General features: G+C 48.6%; 1 protein-coding gene across 2 annotated transcripts in view; it reads left to right on the top strand.

Annotated features, from left to right (window-relative positions):
• LOC126248832 (TRPL translocation defect protein 14) overlaps positions 1-15,809 on the top strand; it is a 185,815-nt gene that overhangs the window by 3,506 nt on the left and 166,500 nt on the right. For both annotated transcript variants that reach the window (XM_049950251.1, XM_049950259.1), the window contains exons 3-4: positions 274-311; positions 413-450. In XM_049950251.1, coding sequence (XP_049806208.1) covers positions 274-311; positions 413-450 — 76 coding nt within the window. The remainder of the gene's footprint in view (positions 1-273; positions 312-412; positions 451-15,809) is intronic.

Genomic DNA, 15,809 nt, shown 5'->3' on the forward strand with positions numbered 1-15,809 from the left:
ATTTGTCAAAGCCACTTCTGTTTGACTAGCAGTTGATGCTTTCTGCATCCATAATGGTTTCCTTTATGAAAGAAGCTAATAAGAGGCAATTTGTGACTGAATAGCAGAAAAGCGGGTGGTATGGGAGTCATCAGATGTGTACCACTATGTGGAAAATATTAAAGAATTATTAATAGTTTTGTTGTCAAAAAATTCTTTTTCCAAGAACACTCTATTACAAGTGACATACTGTTATGTGACAGATTGAAAGAACTTTCTTCTTTACAATTTCAGGTATTTAGAGTACCAGAAACAGCAACAGTTCTTTTGAGGTATGTAGTTCTTGTTCATTTAAATTTGGTACCTTTCACATTGGTTCACAATGTTTATGTACCTGTCAATTAATGTCACAATTTCTTTATCTGTTTTCTAGTGGTGGGATAAAATTCACAGATCTCTCAGCACAAGAGGGTGAGTAAAATTGTCAGTAATGTACTTACAATGTGAATGCAGCCTTCTACACTTTGTCCTCCTTGTCTGTGTGCTCAAAAGTACTGTGGAATGCACTTGTGTATATACTAATTCTTGAAGAGAAGAGGACCTTGATACTGATTTACTCGTGTGTGTGTGTGTGTGTGTGTGTGTGTGTGTGTTTTCCTAATGCATGGTAAATGTTAAGTGTTGGACTGATTCTTGTGATCCACTAACAGTGGTAAATAATTGAGCAAACTGTATTGTACAAAATGTTGAATTATCATTCTGATGGCATTACAGGTAAGGGACAGTATAAGGACATAGTAAAGTAATTTGAGACAGAACAGTAAATTGTTAGTGTTAAGATTGTGTACCTATTTCACATGCCTGTTGACATGTGTACTAACTGCTGTTGCTCCATTGTATATTTAGCATTTCCTGTTGCTTCTGTCAGCTGCAATATTTAAGTCTGTATATTTTATTAGTCGTCATTGTTCTGGTCACAGCTTGTTGCTGGAACAAATTGGGTGCGATTGAGACTATTGTAAGTATCTTTCCTAACCAAAGTTTATTTAATATACCGTATGCAGTGGTGTTATCTTTCCAGCGTTGTAGACTTAAGTTGCTCTGACACCTGAAGGTCTAAGATCTTAATCATGGTCTTCTGCACCACTATAATGTTTTAAACCTTTGCTCTCTTAACCCTGTCCTAAGCTGTTCTTCATAGCATTTTTAGTCTACAAAACTCTGTCTGGTTCCTATATACTCAAAATTTGTTATGTATGGCCGTGTTTCACCAAAGTGAAATTTGTTGTCCATGGTCTAACCCAAAGTGTTTGTTCATAACATCTGAAATGAGGAGACATGATGGCTGAGCAGTGTATTTATGTCGCTAATGATATATTGATGTTTTTGTTTTGATTTGGGGAGAAATATTATGTATTTAATGTAACAACCATACTGCTTGCTAGAGTATAATCAAATTGAATAATCAGAAAAACTGTGTGTGCAGGGGTAGGTAAACACAGGCATGTAATAAATAATTTCAGTTTTCATTTATTGTTTTTTTTTTTCTGCACCTTGGCATTCTTGTTAGTGCATCTCTTTGGACGCAAGTAAACAGAAAATAATGATAAACGAAGTTATTAGCTTCCAAGGTAAAATAAGCCATAAACTTTACTCTGAATTGTTTTGAAATAACAATGTACATTTAATATTCACATTCATTGTTTTCGCTAACTTATAACCAGACTGGAGCAGACTGCAAGCAGGGGAAATGAAATTTCTCAGAGCAATTAAGGGAAAACAAGAATGGACAGAGTAAGGAATGTGGAGATAAGGAAGGACCTTAAACAAAGTATGAGAAGAAATTGAAAAAGAGATTAAGATGGTATTGGTGTGTTAAAAGGATGCATGGGCAGAGACTCCCCAAAATTATGGAAGAACTAAAGATGGATGGGAAAAGACCTAGAGGGTGCCCAAGAACATGATGGAAAATGGGAGTGAGAATATCTGTAGAAAGGAGAGATGTGACCTGGCAGCAAGTGGAGGAAGAAAAGTGGTGGGGGGACCGAGCCAAATGGAGAGGACTCGTCAGCACCCAGACCCGGCAGTAGCTGAAATGGGATTTGGATATAGACAGACAACCAGTGAGACCCCCTGCGGGTCTGGAGGTATTCCTGCCTGTTGTAAGAGGCGACTAAAAGGAGTCCCACACGTTTCAGCCTTTGTGATGGTCCTCTGTAGGGTTTGACCTCCATTTTTCAAAATTTTCCCAAAGAGCGAACCGACTGGGGAAGGGTGCCTTACATGGTCCATAGTGTCAATCGGGCATTGAGATCTTTAGCCCACTTTCTTGTCACATTGCAGTCCTGCTCATTCTCCATCTCTTTGGGTGAGGACATCTTCCTGGGTGTGTTTTCCACCATGCACTATGCAGTGTCACTTTCTGTGCCGACGATGACCATGGACTTCTTTGCACCTCATATCCGGTACAGTAACCAGTCAGTTGTGGTAGGGCTGCCATGTACCCTGTTGATTGTAGCCCTCTTACAAAACAGGAATCGCTATGCTCATGCCTGCACTGTTAACTCCCCATGTATGGCAAGGACTAGATGCCCATCACCCTGGTGCATCAGGACTCCCAGCAATGGCCATCCTGCCAGGTGGCCTTTGCTGCAGCTGGGTGGTGCCCGTGGACAGGACCAGTGGTCAGAGTGGGTGGCATCAGGGTGGATGACATGCCATGAAGTGTAGTACATCATCTCTTGCTGATGGTCTGCCGCCAGCAGTCTCTGTGGGCAAAGTATAAATTCAATGCTAAGAAATGACCCCAAGTCATTCCCCTCTCTGGCCACACTATGGGAGGAACGCCAGGCAGAGGATGGCAGTGAAGCTTATTCACCCCGGTACTTCGTATGTACGAGAGCTGATGGGGAATCTTTCATGTCCATGAAGCCTGTTTTTTGTGGAGCATTTGGAGGAAAAGTTTGGTGAGGTGGAGGGCTTGTCCAAAATATGCTCTGGGTCAGTTTTGATAAAAATGGCATCCTCTGCCCATTCATGGGCATTACTCGCTTGTGGCAAGTTGGGGATGTTTGTTACCATCACGCCCATATGAGCTGAAATATAGTTCAGGCTATTACATTCCACAGGGACCTCCTCCTGCAGTCTGACGACAAGCTGCATGCCGATTTAGAGCAGCAAGGGGTTCATTTCATCCAGCGCGTCCATCGGGGTCCAAGGGATAACCAGGTTGCCACTGGTACCTTCATCTTGGCCTTTGAGGGTAACATGTTGCCTGGGAAGGTCAAGGTGATGGTCTACCACTGTGACGTCAAGCCATACATCCCTCCCCCAACGTGGTGCTTTAAGTGCTGGAAGTTCGACTATATGTCTTCCCGCTGTACTTCCAGCATCCTGTGTTGAGATTGTGAACGTCCATCGCATCCCAATACTCCATGTGCCCCACCTCCCCAAGGCAGAGATGTCAAAACTTTGCTGTCTCAGTTCAACCTCTGCCTCTTAAATACTGGGGCTGCCACACATTTCACTGTGGCTCATGGTAATTACTCGGCCATTGATTTATCAATTTGCAGCCCAGGACTTTTCCCATCTATCCACTGGAGAGCTCATGACTTGTGTGGTAGTGACCACTTCCCCATCTTCCTGTCCCTGACCTGGCGTCAGGCCCACAGACGCCTGCCCGGATGGGTTTTAAACAAGGCGGACTTGGAAACTTTCACCTCTGCTGTCACCGTTGAGTCTCCCCCACATGGGAACATCGATGTGATGGTTGAGCAGGTGACTATCACAATCGTTTCTGCAGCAGAAAATGTAATCCCTCGCTCTTTAGGGTGGCCCCGGCGAAAGACAGTCCCTTGGCAGTCGCCAGAAGTCGCTGAGGCAATTACAGTGTGTCGGCGAGCTGTACAGTGACATAAGCGGCACCCATCTCTAGGAGTCCTTGGCATTACCATCAATGGTGTGCTATGTACTGACGCAAACGTGATTGCCGAGCACTTTGCTGAGCGCTATTCTCGAGCCTCAGCATTGAAGAACTACCCCCCAGCCTTTCGCACCCTCAAACTGCGGATGGAAAGGAAAGTCGTCTTGTTCACTGCACGCCATAGTGAACCCTATAAGACCCCATCTACAGAGTGGCAGCTCCTGGGCCGGATTGGATCTAGTCAGATGATTAAACATCTGACTACAAGCGACGTATCATCATCTTCAACCAGATCTGGTGCGATGGCATCTTTCCATCGCAATGGCGGTAGAGCACCATCATTCCAGTGCTCAGACCTGTTTGAAACCCACTTGATGTGGATAGCTATTGGCCCATCAGCCTCACCAACGTTGTTTGTAAGCTGCTGGAACGTATGGTGTGTCGGCAGTTAGGTTGGGTCCTGGACTCAGGTGGCCTATGGTTCCATCTCGGGGCATCTTCCAACAGGGTCGCTCTACCACTGTTAATCTTGTGTCCCTCAAGTCTGCACCCAAACAGCTTTTTCCAGACGCCACCACCTGGTTGCCGTCTTTTTTTGATCTACACTAAGCGTATGACACCACCTGGTGACATATGCTTGCCACATTATGCGAGTGGGGTCTCAGAGACCTGCTCCAGATTCTTACCCAGAATTTCCTGTTGCTCCGTACTTACCATGTCAAAGTTGGAGCCTCCCATAGTTCGCCCCCATATCCAGGAGATTGGGTCCCGCAGGGCTCCGTATTGAGTGTATCACTATTTTTAGTGGCCATTAATGGTCTTGCAGCAGCTGTAGGGCCGTCCGTCTCACCCTCTCTGTATGCGGATGACTTCTGCATTTTGTACTTCTCCATCAGTATTGGTGTTGCTGACCAGTGCCTACAGGGAACCATGCACAAGGCGCAGTCATGGGCTCTCGCCCACGGCTTCCAGTTTTCGGCTGCAAAGTGGTGTGTTATGCACTTCTGTCAGCGTCTTACCATTCATCCTGAACCAGAACTTTACCTTAATGACGATTCATTCACTGTAGTGGAGACACATAGATTCTTAGGACTGGCTTTCGATGCCCGATTGGCTTGGCTTCCTCACCTTTGTCAGCTTAAGTGGAAGTGCTGGCAGCACCTCGGTGCCCTCTGCTACCTGAGCAACACCAACTGGGGTGCAGATCGCTTTATGCTGCTGCATCTCTACAAAGCCCTTTTTCAATCCCGCCTAGACTATGGGAGTATGCTTTAAGATTCATCGGTGCCCTCAACGCTGTGTGTACTCGACCCAGTGCACCACTGTGGCGTTCGCCTAGCAATGGGAGCTTTTAGAATGATTCCAGTGACCACTGTCCTTGTGGAGGCCGGATCCCTCCATTGCAGATCTGATGTGCACAACTGCTCATCAGGTACGTTGCACACACTCATTTTTCTCCTGAGCTTTCAAATTAACGTCTCCTTTTTCACCCCTTGGCAGTTCATCTCCCGTACCGGCAGCCCAAGTCAGTGCTAATGATTGCAGTTTGCATGTGATCCCTTCTGTCTGAACTGGAGTCCTTCCCTTTACCACCTCCAATCCAGGTCCATCTGTATAACCTCCATGGTGTAAACCTAGGTCGCAGATTCGTCTGGACCTTACGCATGACCCTAAGGACTCGGTTACTCCTGCCACTCTCCGTTGTCACTTGATGTGTTCCGGGGCTATGAAGTGGTTTACACCGACGGTCCAATGGCTGATTGTCATGTTGGCTCCGCCTACATCCACAGAGGCCATTTTGAACAGCATTCCTTGCCCGATGGCTGCAGTGTATTCACTGTAGAGCTGGTGGCCTTCTCTTGTGCACTTCAGTATATCTGTTTATGCCCCGGGAAATCGTTTCTTCTGTGTACTGACTCCTTGAGCAGCCTACAAGCTATTGACCAGTGCTACCCTCGCCATCCTTTGGTAGCATCCATCCAGAAGACCATCTATGCCCTGGACCGGTCCCATCGTTCAGTGGTGTTTGTGTGGACCCCAGGTCAGTCTGGCTTTAGCTGTCACAGCGGTCGCACGCTCCTCAAGTTTGCTCCGTGAACGTTCAGTGTTTACGCCAGTGTTTTCGTGTTTCGTGCTCATTTATTGATGTTTTGCACGTGAATTAAGCGTTATCAATTGAGCATTTGGTCTTCGTTCGTGTCATCTTTCTACGTAGTGCTGTTGGGATTTCGGCGTTGTCCGAGATTTCTTCGCTGCAGAACACCATGGCAAACTCCGTGAGAAAAAACACCGTGATTTTCACCTTCGACAAGTACACCCATCGAGTACATCCCTCTGCACTTGAAATACACGACTGGATTACCGAGGTAATTGGCCTTCATTCTGAATCTCTTCATACCATGCAGCTAGACTCTGATGAATACTGCATTTTTGTGAAGTTTAACGATTCCGTGAGTGTAGACCGCTTTCTGGCAAAATTTGGTTATGAAACTGAATTTATACACCGTGATGGTACTAAAAGTACTGTAAAACTCCGGAATTCCGAGTCTGTAATTGGGAATGTTAGGGTTTTGAATATTCCCATAGAAGTAGACAACTCGAAAATTAAAGTTGTCCTTTCAAAATATGGGGTTGTCAGGCAAATAGTCAACGAAAGGTGGGCTTAGCATTTCAAGCTGCAGTGCTTTAACGGCATTCGCTCCGTGGAGATGGAAGTGAAGGCAAAGATTCCCTCCACATCTTTGTTGACGGGCACAAGGCGCATGTTATGTACTCAGGGCAAACCCCTACATGTCACGTATGTAACGAGTCTGGTCACCTCCGTCAGGACTGCCCTCGCCGTGTTTTTGTGCCAACAAATAACCTTACGCAATGCCGGAAATTAACACTCAACGATTTGTTGCCAGCCAGTAATAAAACAGAGCCGGCGGCAGTCGTGGATCCTGTTACTACCTCTGAAAATGTTGCACTTAAGGTTAATGACTTTCCGTCTTTAAAAGCTGCATTAACTGCTGAAATTCCGTCCCGTGACAGCGAGTTTCCCACTAAAAAGTGTCATCTAGAGGACACTGAAAAACATGTTGATGAGAACTCTTCCTGTGAAACACCGGTTGCCAGGAGGCCGAAGCCCAGTCCTGAAGATCTGTTGGAAGTGGAAAAAGGAGATGGAATGCAGGTCGATGTGGCTCCCACTTCCGCACAAGGACTTAAACCGCCATGAACAGATAGTGACGCAGCTGGTAGTGACCTTTAACGGAAATTGACCCTGAGCCTGAGGTCACAGCTGAAATAACCGCATCAAGTGCACAGCACATACAGTGCGAACAGTACGAGGAAGTACCAAGTAAACAACCTGCTGACTCCGAAGCGCAACGCCGCGCCGAAGGAGGAAATAAACAAGCATCACCGTCTCGCCAGCAAGACAACACAAGACACCACGCCGGGACCAAATATTGACGACTCGCAAGCCACGGCCATTGCCCCATTCAGCCACCGCCGGCGGCAGCGACGGACACCGGGTCTTGCTGTCACGCGTCATCAAACGAAAGCCACACCAGAGAAGAAAGACATCAAGAAAAAGAATATTAAGTATGAAGTCATCAGGGCCAACACTGACAAGGAGAAAGAGAATGGCCACAGTGACTTATAGCAATGCATTGTCAGGATTTAAGGATACTTTTCTTCTCAAGCTCTTTGTTTAAAAGCAGTGCAAATTTTTCTAGGAAGTTAGTGCATGTAATGGGCACACAGCTTGTAAAGATCGTGCCTTGTAGGGAAGCACGTTGCTGCTATAATCATACCGATCCTCATCCCAAATAGCTTCTTCTGGTATGTCTGTGATGCAAGCTTATAGCATTACTACTATTAACATTAATAAAATACAGTCACCCTTGAAATTGGCAGCACTAAAAGAATTCTTGTACCAGTCTGGGACAGATAACGCGTTGCTACAAGAAGTTGCGATAACGGAATTTCGGATCCCAGGCTTTTTTGAAATTGTTAATGTTTCTACGGAAGCCAATATCGGTACAGCCATTCTTATAAGGGAAGGCATTCCGGTGACTGAAATCGAACGAGTAGAATCAGGAAGAGCCATAGGCATAAAAATTTTAGATGTGACAGTGCTTAACCTTTATGCCCCATCAGGAAATTCCCACAAATTGGATCGTGCGAGGTTTTTTCAAGATGAACTGATTTATTTATTGAGGAAAAATCCGTGCTCTCTTATACTAGGTGGAGATTTTAACTGTGTTTTAAACCAGAAAGATCAACAACCCAACTTCAACTACTGGCCATAGTTAAAAAAGTTAGTAAGTGGTCTACACCTTAAGGATGTGTGGGAACTTCAGCACCCGACGTCAGTCGGGTTCACGTATATAACCAGCCACTCCCGCAGCAGACTAGATAGAATTTACGTGTCACCAAATTTGCAAAATTATTTATTAAACGTTGAAACTATTCCCGTGTATTTTGGCGATCACAGTACACTTTTAACTTGCATTAATTTAAGTGTACAGCCAACCCGTTGATTCAGAGGCCAATGGGATTTAAATATCTCTGTTTTAACTGACGAAGAACTGGAACACCCCCCAGGGGGTCCACAAATCTTTTGTGGATACGTGCGTGGCGAGCACGGGGCCCTGAGCCATTGCAGCCTTCTTTCTCTCCAGGGCTGCATTTCCTTTCCCATCCCCCTGCGGGTCCAGGGTAAGAATAGGCTCGAGGTATTCCTGCCTGTCGTAAGAGGCGACTAAAAGGAGTTTCAACCGTTTCGGCCTTCCATGTGATGGTCCCCCTTGGGGTTTGACCTCCATTTTTCAAAATTCTACAGAAGTACGAGCCTTTTGGGGAAGGACGCCTTACGTGGTGTACCACTGGTCCTCAGTGCACTAAGACCTTGGCACTCAGCATTGTAACGGCGTAGTAACCACACCCACTATTCCTCAAATTGGGCCTAAACGCCTGATGGGTTGTAAAAGTTACGCCCATAGTGCGTCCCCATCTGCACCTACGATCATGATGGACTTTCCATGGCACCAGAAATCCAGCACGGTAGCCAGCCCGTTGTGGTGGGGTCGTCATGTACCCTCTAGGTTGTAGCCCCCTGACAACACAGGGATCGTACTGCCGATACTTGAGCTGTACCCTCCCCACGTCAACCAAGGAGTAGATGCCCGTCTCCTTGGGGCATCAGGACTCCCGGCAACGGTCATCCTGCCAGGTGGCCCTTGCTGAGGCTGGGTGGCGCCCGTGGGGAGAGCCCCTGGTCGGAGTGGGTGGTATCGGGGCGGACGTTTCGCAGATGAAACGTCAACACCTATTAGGTCGCTCTGCGGCCGCGTCTTTCAAAAGGGAAGGTACTGTCTCTAGTTCTGGTTCTCCTGCCCTTTCCCCCTTGGCCACTCCCTGGGAGGAGGGACAGGCCGGCTTGGGGGCGAAGTACTTCCCCCGCTATTTGGTCTGTTCTCGAACCGATGGGGGGACGTTCGCCACCTCCAAGCCCATGTTCTTTGTTCAGCACATTGAGGACATCTTCGGGGAAATCGAGGCTCTCAGTAAGATGCGTTCGGGGTCCGTTCTTATAAAGACCACCTCCGCCACACAGTCGGCGGCGCTCCAGGCGTGCGACCGCCCAGGGGATATCCCAGTGTCCATTGTCCCGCATCTGGCACTCAATAGGACGCAGGGAGTTATTTTTCATCGGGACCTGCTGCTGCAATCTGATGAGGAGCTCAGGGCCAACCTGGAGCGCCGAGGCGTGCATTTCGTCCGGCGAGTCCAGCACGGCCCCAAAGACCGTCGCATCCTCACCCCTATCCTGTCCCCCCCTCCACCTCCTCCCCCCATCCGGGGTCTCTGCCTCCGCCTCCCAAATCCCTCCCTTCCAAATCCTCCTCCCCTGTGGCCCCGCCCCCTCTGCCCCAGGGGCCACCATTCCCCCCTCCCCCCCGCCTGAGAAGCGATCATCTTCTCAGGCGTCCATCGGGGAAACGTTCCGGACCCCAGCTCCAGAGGTCCGGCGTTCCAAAACGGACCCTGCGCGTGAGGACCTTCTTCGGGTCCAGCCCACCACCCCTGTGCCTCCTCGGACTTCCAAGAAGGCCTCCAAGAAGAAGTCTCTATCCCCCTCTCCACCCCGGCGCGTTTCGTCTGACGCTTCGTGAGTCGCTGCTCCCGGCCGTCCTCAGTTTCGCCGGGACGCTCTGCTGCCAGGCGCTCAGCTGGCCTCTTGTCGGCAAATGATGCTGCCCCTCCTACACCACCAGGGACAGCGGCCGCAGCTGGCGACGACTCAATGGAACAGGATCCGCCTCCCGCCGGTTGTAGCGTTTTTCCCTCGAAACCTGCCCCTTCGCGGCTGTCGAGGTGACCAGCTCTTCCCCCGTCTCGTTCCCCCTCTTTTTTGACTAGCGATGGCCTTGTTACATTGGAACATAAGAAGTATTCGATCTAATCGGGAGGAATTACAACTGCTCCTCCGCCTGCACTGTACACTCGTCCTTGGTCTCCAGGAAACCAAGTTGCGCCAGACTGACCGTATTGCCTTTACCCACTATACCTCGGAGCGGTATGACCTCACCCCTGTGGACGGTATCCCAGCTCATGGTGGGGTCATGTTGCTCGTTCGGGACGATGTCTATTACCATCGCATCCCATTGACCACCCCACTCCAAGCAATAGCCGTCCGTATTACTCTTTCTGCTTTTACTTTTTCAGTTTGTACCATCAACACTCCATCGTCATCCGCTGTTAGTCGGGCTGACATGATGCACCTGATTGTTCAGCTTCCCCCGCCGTTTTTATTGTTTGGCGACTTCAATGCCCATCATCCTCTTTGGGGCTCTCCTGCATCCTGTCAAAGAGGCTCACTCTTGGCAGATGTCTTCAACCATCTCAATCTTGTCTGCCTCAATACTGGCGCCCCGACTTTCCTCTCGGACTCTACTCATACCTACTCCCACTTGGACCTCTCGATCTGTTCTACCACTCTTGCCCGTCGGTTCGAGTGGTATGTCCTTTCTGACACCTATTCGAGCGACCACTTCCCCTGTGTCGTTCGTCTCCTGCACCACACCCCATCCCCATGTCCTTCGAGCTGGAACATACCTAAAGCTGACTGGGGACTTTACTCCTCCTTGGCGACCTTCCCGGACCACGATTTTCTCAGTTGTGACAGTCAGGTCGAATACCTCACGGCTGTTATCATCAATGCTGCCGAACGTTCCATTCCTCGTACTACCTCTTCTTCACGTCGCGTTTCCGTCCCCTGGTGGAACGAGGCTTGTAGAGACGCTATCCGTGCTCGACGACGTGCTTTACGCACCTTTCGCTGCCATCCTACATTGGCGAATTGTATTGGATACAAACGACTCCGAGCGCGATGCTGTAGAGTCATCAAAGACAGCAAAAAAGCTTGTTGGGCCTCTTTCACCAGCTCCTTTAACAGTTTTACTCCCTCTTCCGTCGTTTGGGGTGGCCTGCGCCGGCTGTCAGGCATTAAGGCCCACTCCTCGGTACCTGGCCTGACCTCAGGTAATGAGGTCCTCGTTGATCCTGTGGCTGTCTCCAACGCCTTCAGCCGGTTTTTTGCGGAGGTTTCAAGCTCCGCCCATTACCACCCTGCCTTCCTTTCCAGGAAAGAGGCAGGAGAGGCTCGGCGACCTTCCTTCCACTCGCTGAATCTGGAAACTTATAATGCCCCCTTTACTATGCGGGAACTCGAACGTGCGCTTGCACTGTCACGGTCCTCCGCTCCGGGGCCAGATGCCATTCACGTTCAGATGCTGGCACACCTTTCTCCGGCGGGCAAAAGCTTCCTTCTTCGTACCTACAATCGCGTCTGGACCGAAGGTCAGGTCCCCATGCATTGGCGTGAAGCCGTCGTTGTTCCTACACCCATACCCGGGAAGGATAGACACCTTCCTTCTAGTTACCGCCCCATTTCTCTTAAAAGCTGTGTCTGTAAGGTGATGGAGCGCATGGTTCATGCTCGGTTAGTTTGGATTCTTGAATCTCGACGGCTACTTACCAATGTCCAATGCGGCTTTCGTCGCCGCCGCTCCGCTGTTGACCACCTTGTGACCTTTTCGACATTCATCATGAGCAACTTTTTGCGAAGGCGCCAAACGGTAGCCGTGTTCTTCGATTTGGAGAAGGCTTATGATACCTGTTGGAGAGGAGGTATCCTCCGCACTATTCACAGGTGGGGCCTACGCGGTTGCCTGCCCCTTTTTATTGATTCCTTTTTAATGGATCGAAAGTTTAGGGTACGTGTGGGTTCCGTATTGTCTGAAGTCTTCCTCCAGGAGAACGGAGTGCCTCAGGGCTCCGTCTTGAGCGTAGCTCTTTTTGCCATCGCGATCAATCCAATTATGGATTGCATTCCACCTAATGTCTCAGGCTCTCTCTTTGTCGATGACTTCGCGATCTACTGCAGTGCCCAGCGAACATGCCTCCTGGAGCACTGCCTTCAGCGTTGTCTAGACAGCCTATACTCATGGAGCGTGGCAAATGGCTTCCGGTTCTCTGAAGAGAAGACGGTTTGTATCAACTTTTGGTGATATAAAGCGTTCCTTCCGCCATCCTTACATCTCGGTCCCTTTGTTCTCCCGTTCGTGGAAACAACTAAGTTTCTAGGGCTCACGTTGGACAGGAAACTGTGTTGGTCTCCGCATGTCTCTTATTTGGCGGCCCGTTGTACACGTTCCCTTAATGTCCTCAGAGTTCTTAGTGGTTCATCCTGGGGAGCGGATCGCACTGTGCTGCTTCGCTTGTATCGGTCCATAGTCCGATCGAAGCTGGATTATGGGAGCTTCGTCTACTTGTCTGCTCGGCCATCCCTCTTACGCCGGCTCAACTCCATCCACCATCGGGGGTTACGTCTTGCGACCGGAGCCTTCTACACTAGTCCTGTCGAGAGTCTTTATGCTGAAGCTGCCGAATTACCATTGACCTACCGGCGCGACGTACTGCTGTGTCGGTATGCCTGCCGGCTGTTGTCTATGCCCGACCACCCCTCTCACCAGTCCTTCTTCGCCGATTCTCTCGACCGTCAGTACGGGTTGTATGTGTCTGCCCTGCTGCCCCCCGGAGTCCGCTTCCGTCGCCTGCTTCGACAATTGCATTTTGCCCTCCCTACCACCTTCAGAGAGGGTGAGAGCCCGACACCACCTTGGCTCCAGGCTCCGGTTCATATTTATCTCGACCTCAGCTCACTCCCGAAGGAGGGTACTCCGGCTGCAGTGTATTGCTCACGGTTTGTCTAACTTCGTGCTCGACTTGCCGGTCACACCTTTATTTACACCGATGGCTCCAAAACTGACGATGGTGTCGGCTGTGCCTTTGTCGTTGGGGCCGCCACCTTTAAATACCGGCTCCTCGACCAATGTTCGAGCTTTACGGCCGAGCTTTTTGCTCTCCATCAGGCCGTTCAGTATGCCCGCCGCCACCGCCATTCATCGTATGTAGTCTGCTCTGACTCACTCAGTGCTCTTCAGAGCCTTGGAGCTCCCTATCCGGTCCATCCCTTGATTCACCGGATACAGCAGTCCCTCCATTCTTTCGCTGATAATGGTTCTCCTGTCAGCTTTCTGTGGGTTCCCGGCCATGTAGGGGTGCCTGGGAATGAGGCTGTGGATGCTGCAGCCAAGGCTGCAGTCCTCCTGCCTCGGCCAGCCTCCCATTGTGTCCCGTCATCTGACATTAGTGGGGATGTTTGTAAGAGGCTTGTGTCGATGTGGTGGGATGCTTGGTCATCCCTCCAAGGAAACAAGCTCCGGGCAGTAAAACCGCTCCCAACTGCTTGGACAACCTCCTCCCGACCATCTCGGCGAGAGGAGGTCCTTCTGACCAGGTTGTGGATAGGGCATTGCCGGTTTAGCCACCGCTACCTGCTCTCCGGTGACCCAGCCCCGCAGTGCCCTTGTGGACAGGCATTAACAGTGCGCCATGTTTTATTGTTGTATCCCCGCTTTAGTCAATCTCGTGTTGTCCTGTCCCTGCCATCTACTTTACCGGATATTTTAGCTGATGACGCTCGAGCAGCTGCTCGTGTTCTGCGTTTTATAACTTTGACTGGCTTGTCCAAAGACATCTAACCTTTTTACTCATTTTATCTGCATCTTTGTCAGGTCCTTCTGGTGCCCCCCCCTCCTCTTGAGTTTTACTAGATTCCATGTGCTCTAACAACAGTGACTGGGCGCTAATGACCTCAGTAGTTGAGCGCCCTTAAACCCCACAAAAAAAAAAACAACTGGAACAGGAAATAAGAGTAGCATGGACTATGTGCCTCGGCACAGTAGACAAGCACCCAACAGTCATTGACTGGTGGACTAGGAGGGCTAAACCAAGGCTGCGGAAAGTTGTCATGCAGTATAGTGCAGCGAGGCACAGGGAGTTGAGGAATACAATGGAGTTTTATTATAAAGTTTTAAGAGACTTATATCAACAGGCCCATGATGACGTAATTCGTCTGAATATCAAAAAAATAAAAGCCAAGTTATTAAGCATTAAACGGCAACAGATGGAGGGACTCAAAATTAAATCGAAAGCCACATCAGTCGTAGCAGATGAAACAGTTTCTCTGTATCACTTGGTGCGGCATGCTAAAAACAGACATCTAACTTTAATTGATGAAGTCCAGACGCATACTGGTATGAGGCTCACATGCCAGAAACAAATGCTGGACGAAGTCCACAGGTACTATGAAACCTTATATGCCCCTACCACAGTGGAAGATGCAGCTCTCGAGGACTTTCTCACTGTTTTAGGTCCTCAATTGTCGGGAACAGACAACGCTGACATCGTGTCACCTATTACTAAAGATGAAGTGCATGAGGCAGTGCGTAACTCACCTCTCAAAAAATCTCCGGGACTTGATGGCCTCCCTGTGGAGTTTTATGCCCGCTACTGGTCTTTAATTGGGGACAAGATCACTTCCATGGCAAATGAGGTTCTGAACGGAAAACCGGTCCCTGCAGAGTTTAAGGAAAGTAAAGTAGTACTGATTCCTAAGAGTAAAGGCAAAACCAACATAAACAATTTTCGGCCTCTTTTGCTACTAAATTCTGATTACAAAATAATTTCGCGTATAATCAACAAGATTCTCTGCCTTTTCCAACAAAATATTGAGTCATCATCAATCTTGTTCTCCGACCAGAACGATATTCGAAAGTTTATCTGCATACAGAGACGTCATTGCAATTACCTCAGTGACAAGTATAAAATGTGCTTTAATCTTTGTAGATTTCAACAAAGCTTTTGACCGCGTTAGTCATAGATACCTCTTTGCGACGCTGTCAAGAATGGCTTTTCACCCCCAGATTGTGAACATGCTAAGGAATATTGCAACAGGTATAAATGCAAAAATAGCAATCAATGGCCAAACATCTAAGCCCATACAGATAAGGCGTGGGGTTCCACAGGGCAGTCCCTTATCTATGTTTTTATTTTCTGTATCTTTAGAGCCCTTCCTCCGCACTGTCCACGCAAGATTAACAGGCATAACATTGAGTGGTGAGAAAACTGTCATACGAGCTTATGCTGATGACGTGGGCGTTGTAATAAGGAATAAGGAGGAGACAGTTACAATGGAAAGAGAAATCCAAAGGTATTGTCTAGCGTCGGGAGCGACAGCAAATGAAAATAAGTCAAATATTGAATCTACGGGGCCTAGATCACCTTCGACTGGCATGGGCAAAACAAGACAACAAACATAAAACTTTGGGAATAACCTCAATGGCATGTCCGATGAGGATGGCTGCTTTTAACTGGACGGAAACTAGGAGGAAAGTTCATGGTGCTGTAATGGAGAACATCCATCGAACTATGGACCTGGTGTAAAAAGTCAGATTCATCAACTCCTGCGTTTTGTCTAAAGCGTATTTCACTGCGCAGGTATTTCCAATCC

Source organism: Schistocerca nitens, chromosome 1 (genome assembly GCF_023898315.1).
Source record: "Schistocerca nitens isolate TAMUIC-IGC-003100 chromosome 1, iqSchNite1.1, whole genome shotgun sequence".
In the NCBI taxonomy this organism is placed as follows: domain Eukaryota; kingdom Metazoa; phylum Arthropoda; class Insecta; order Orthoptera; family Acrididae; genus Schistocerca; species Schistocerca nitens.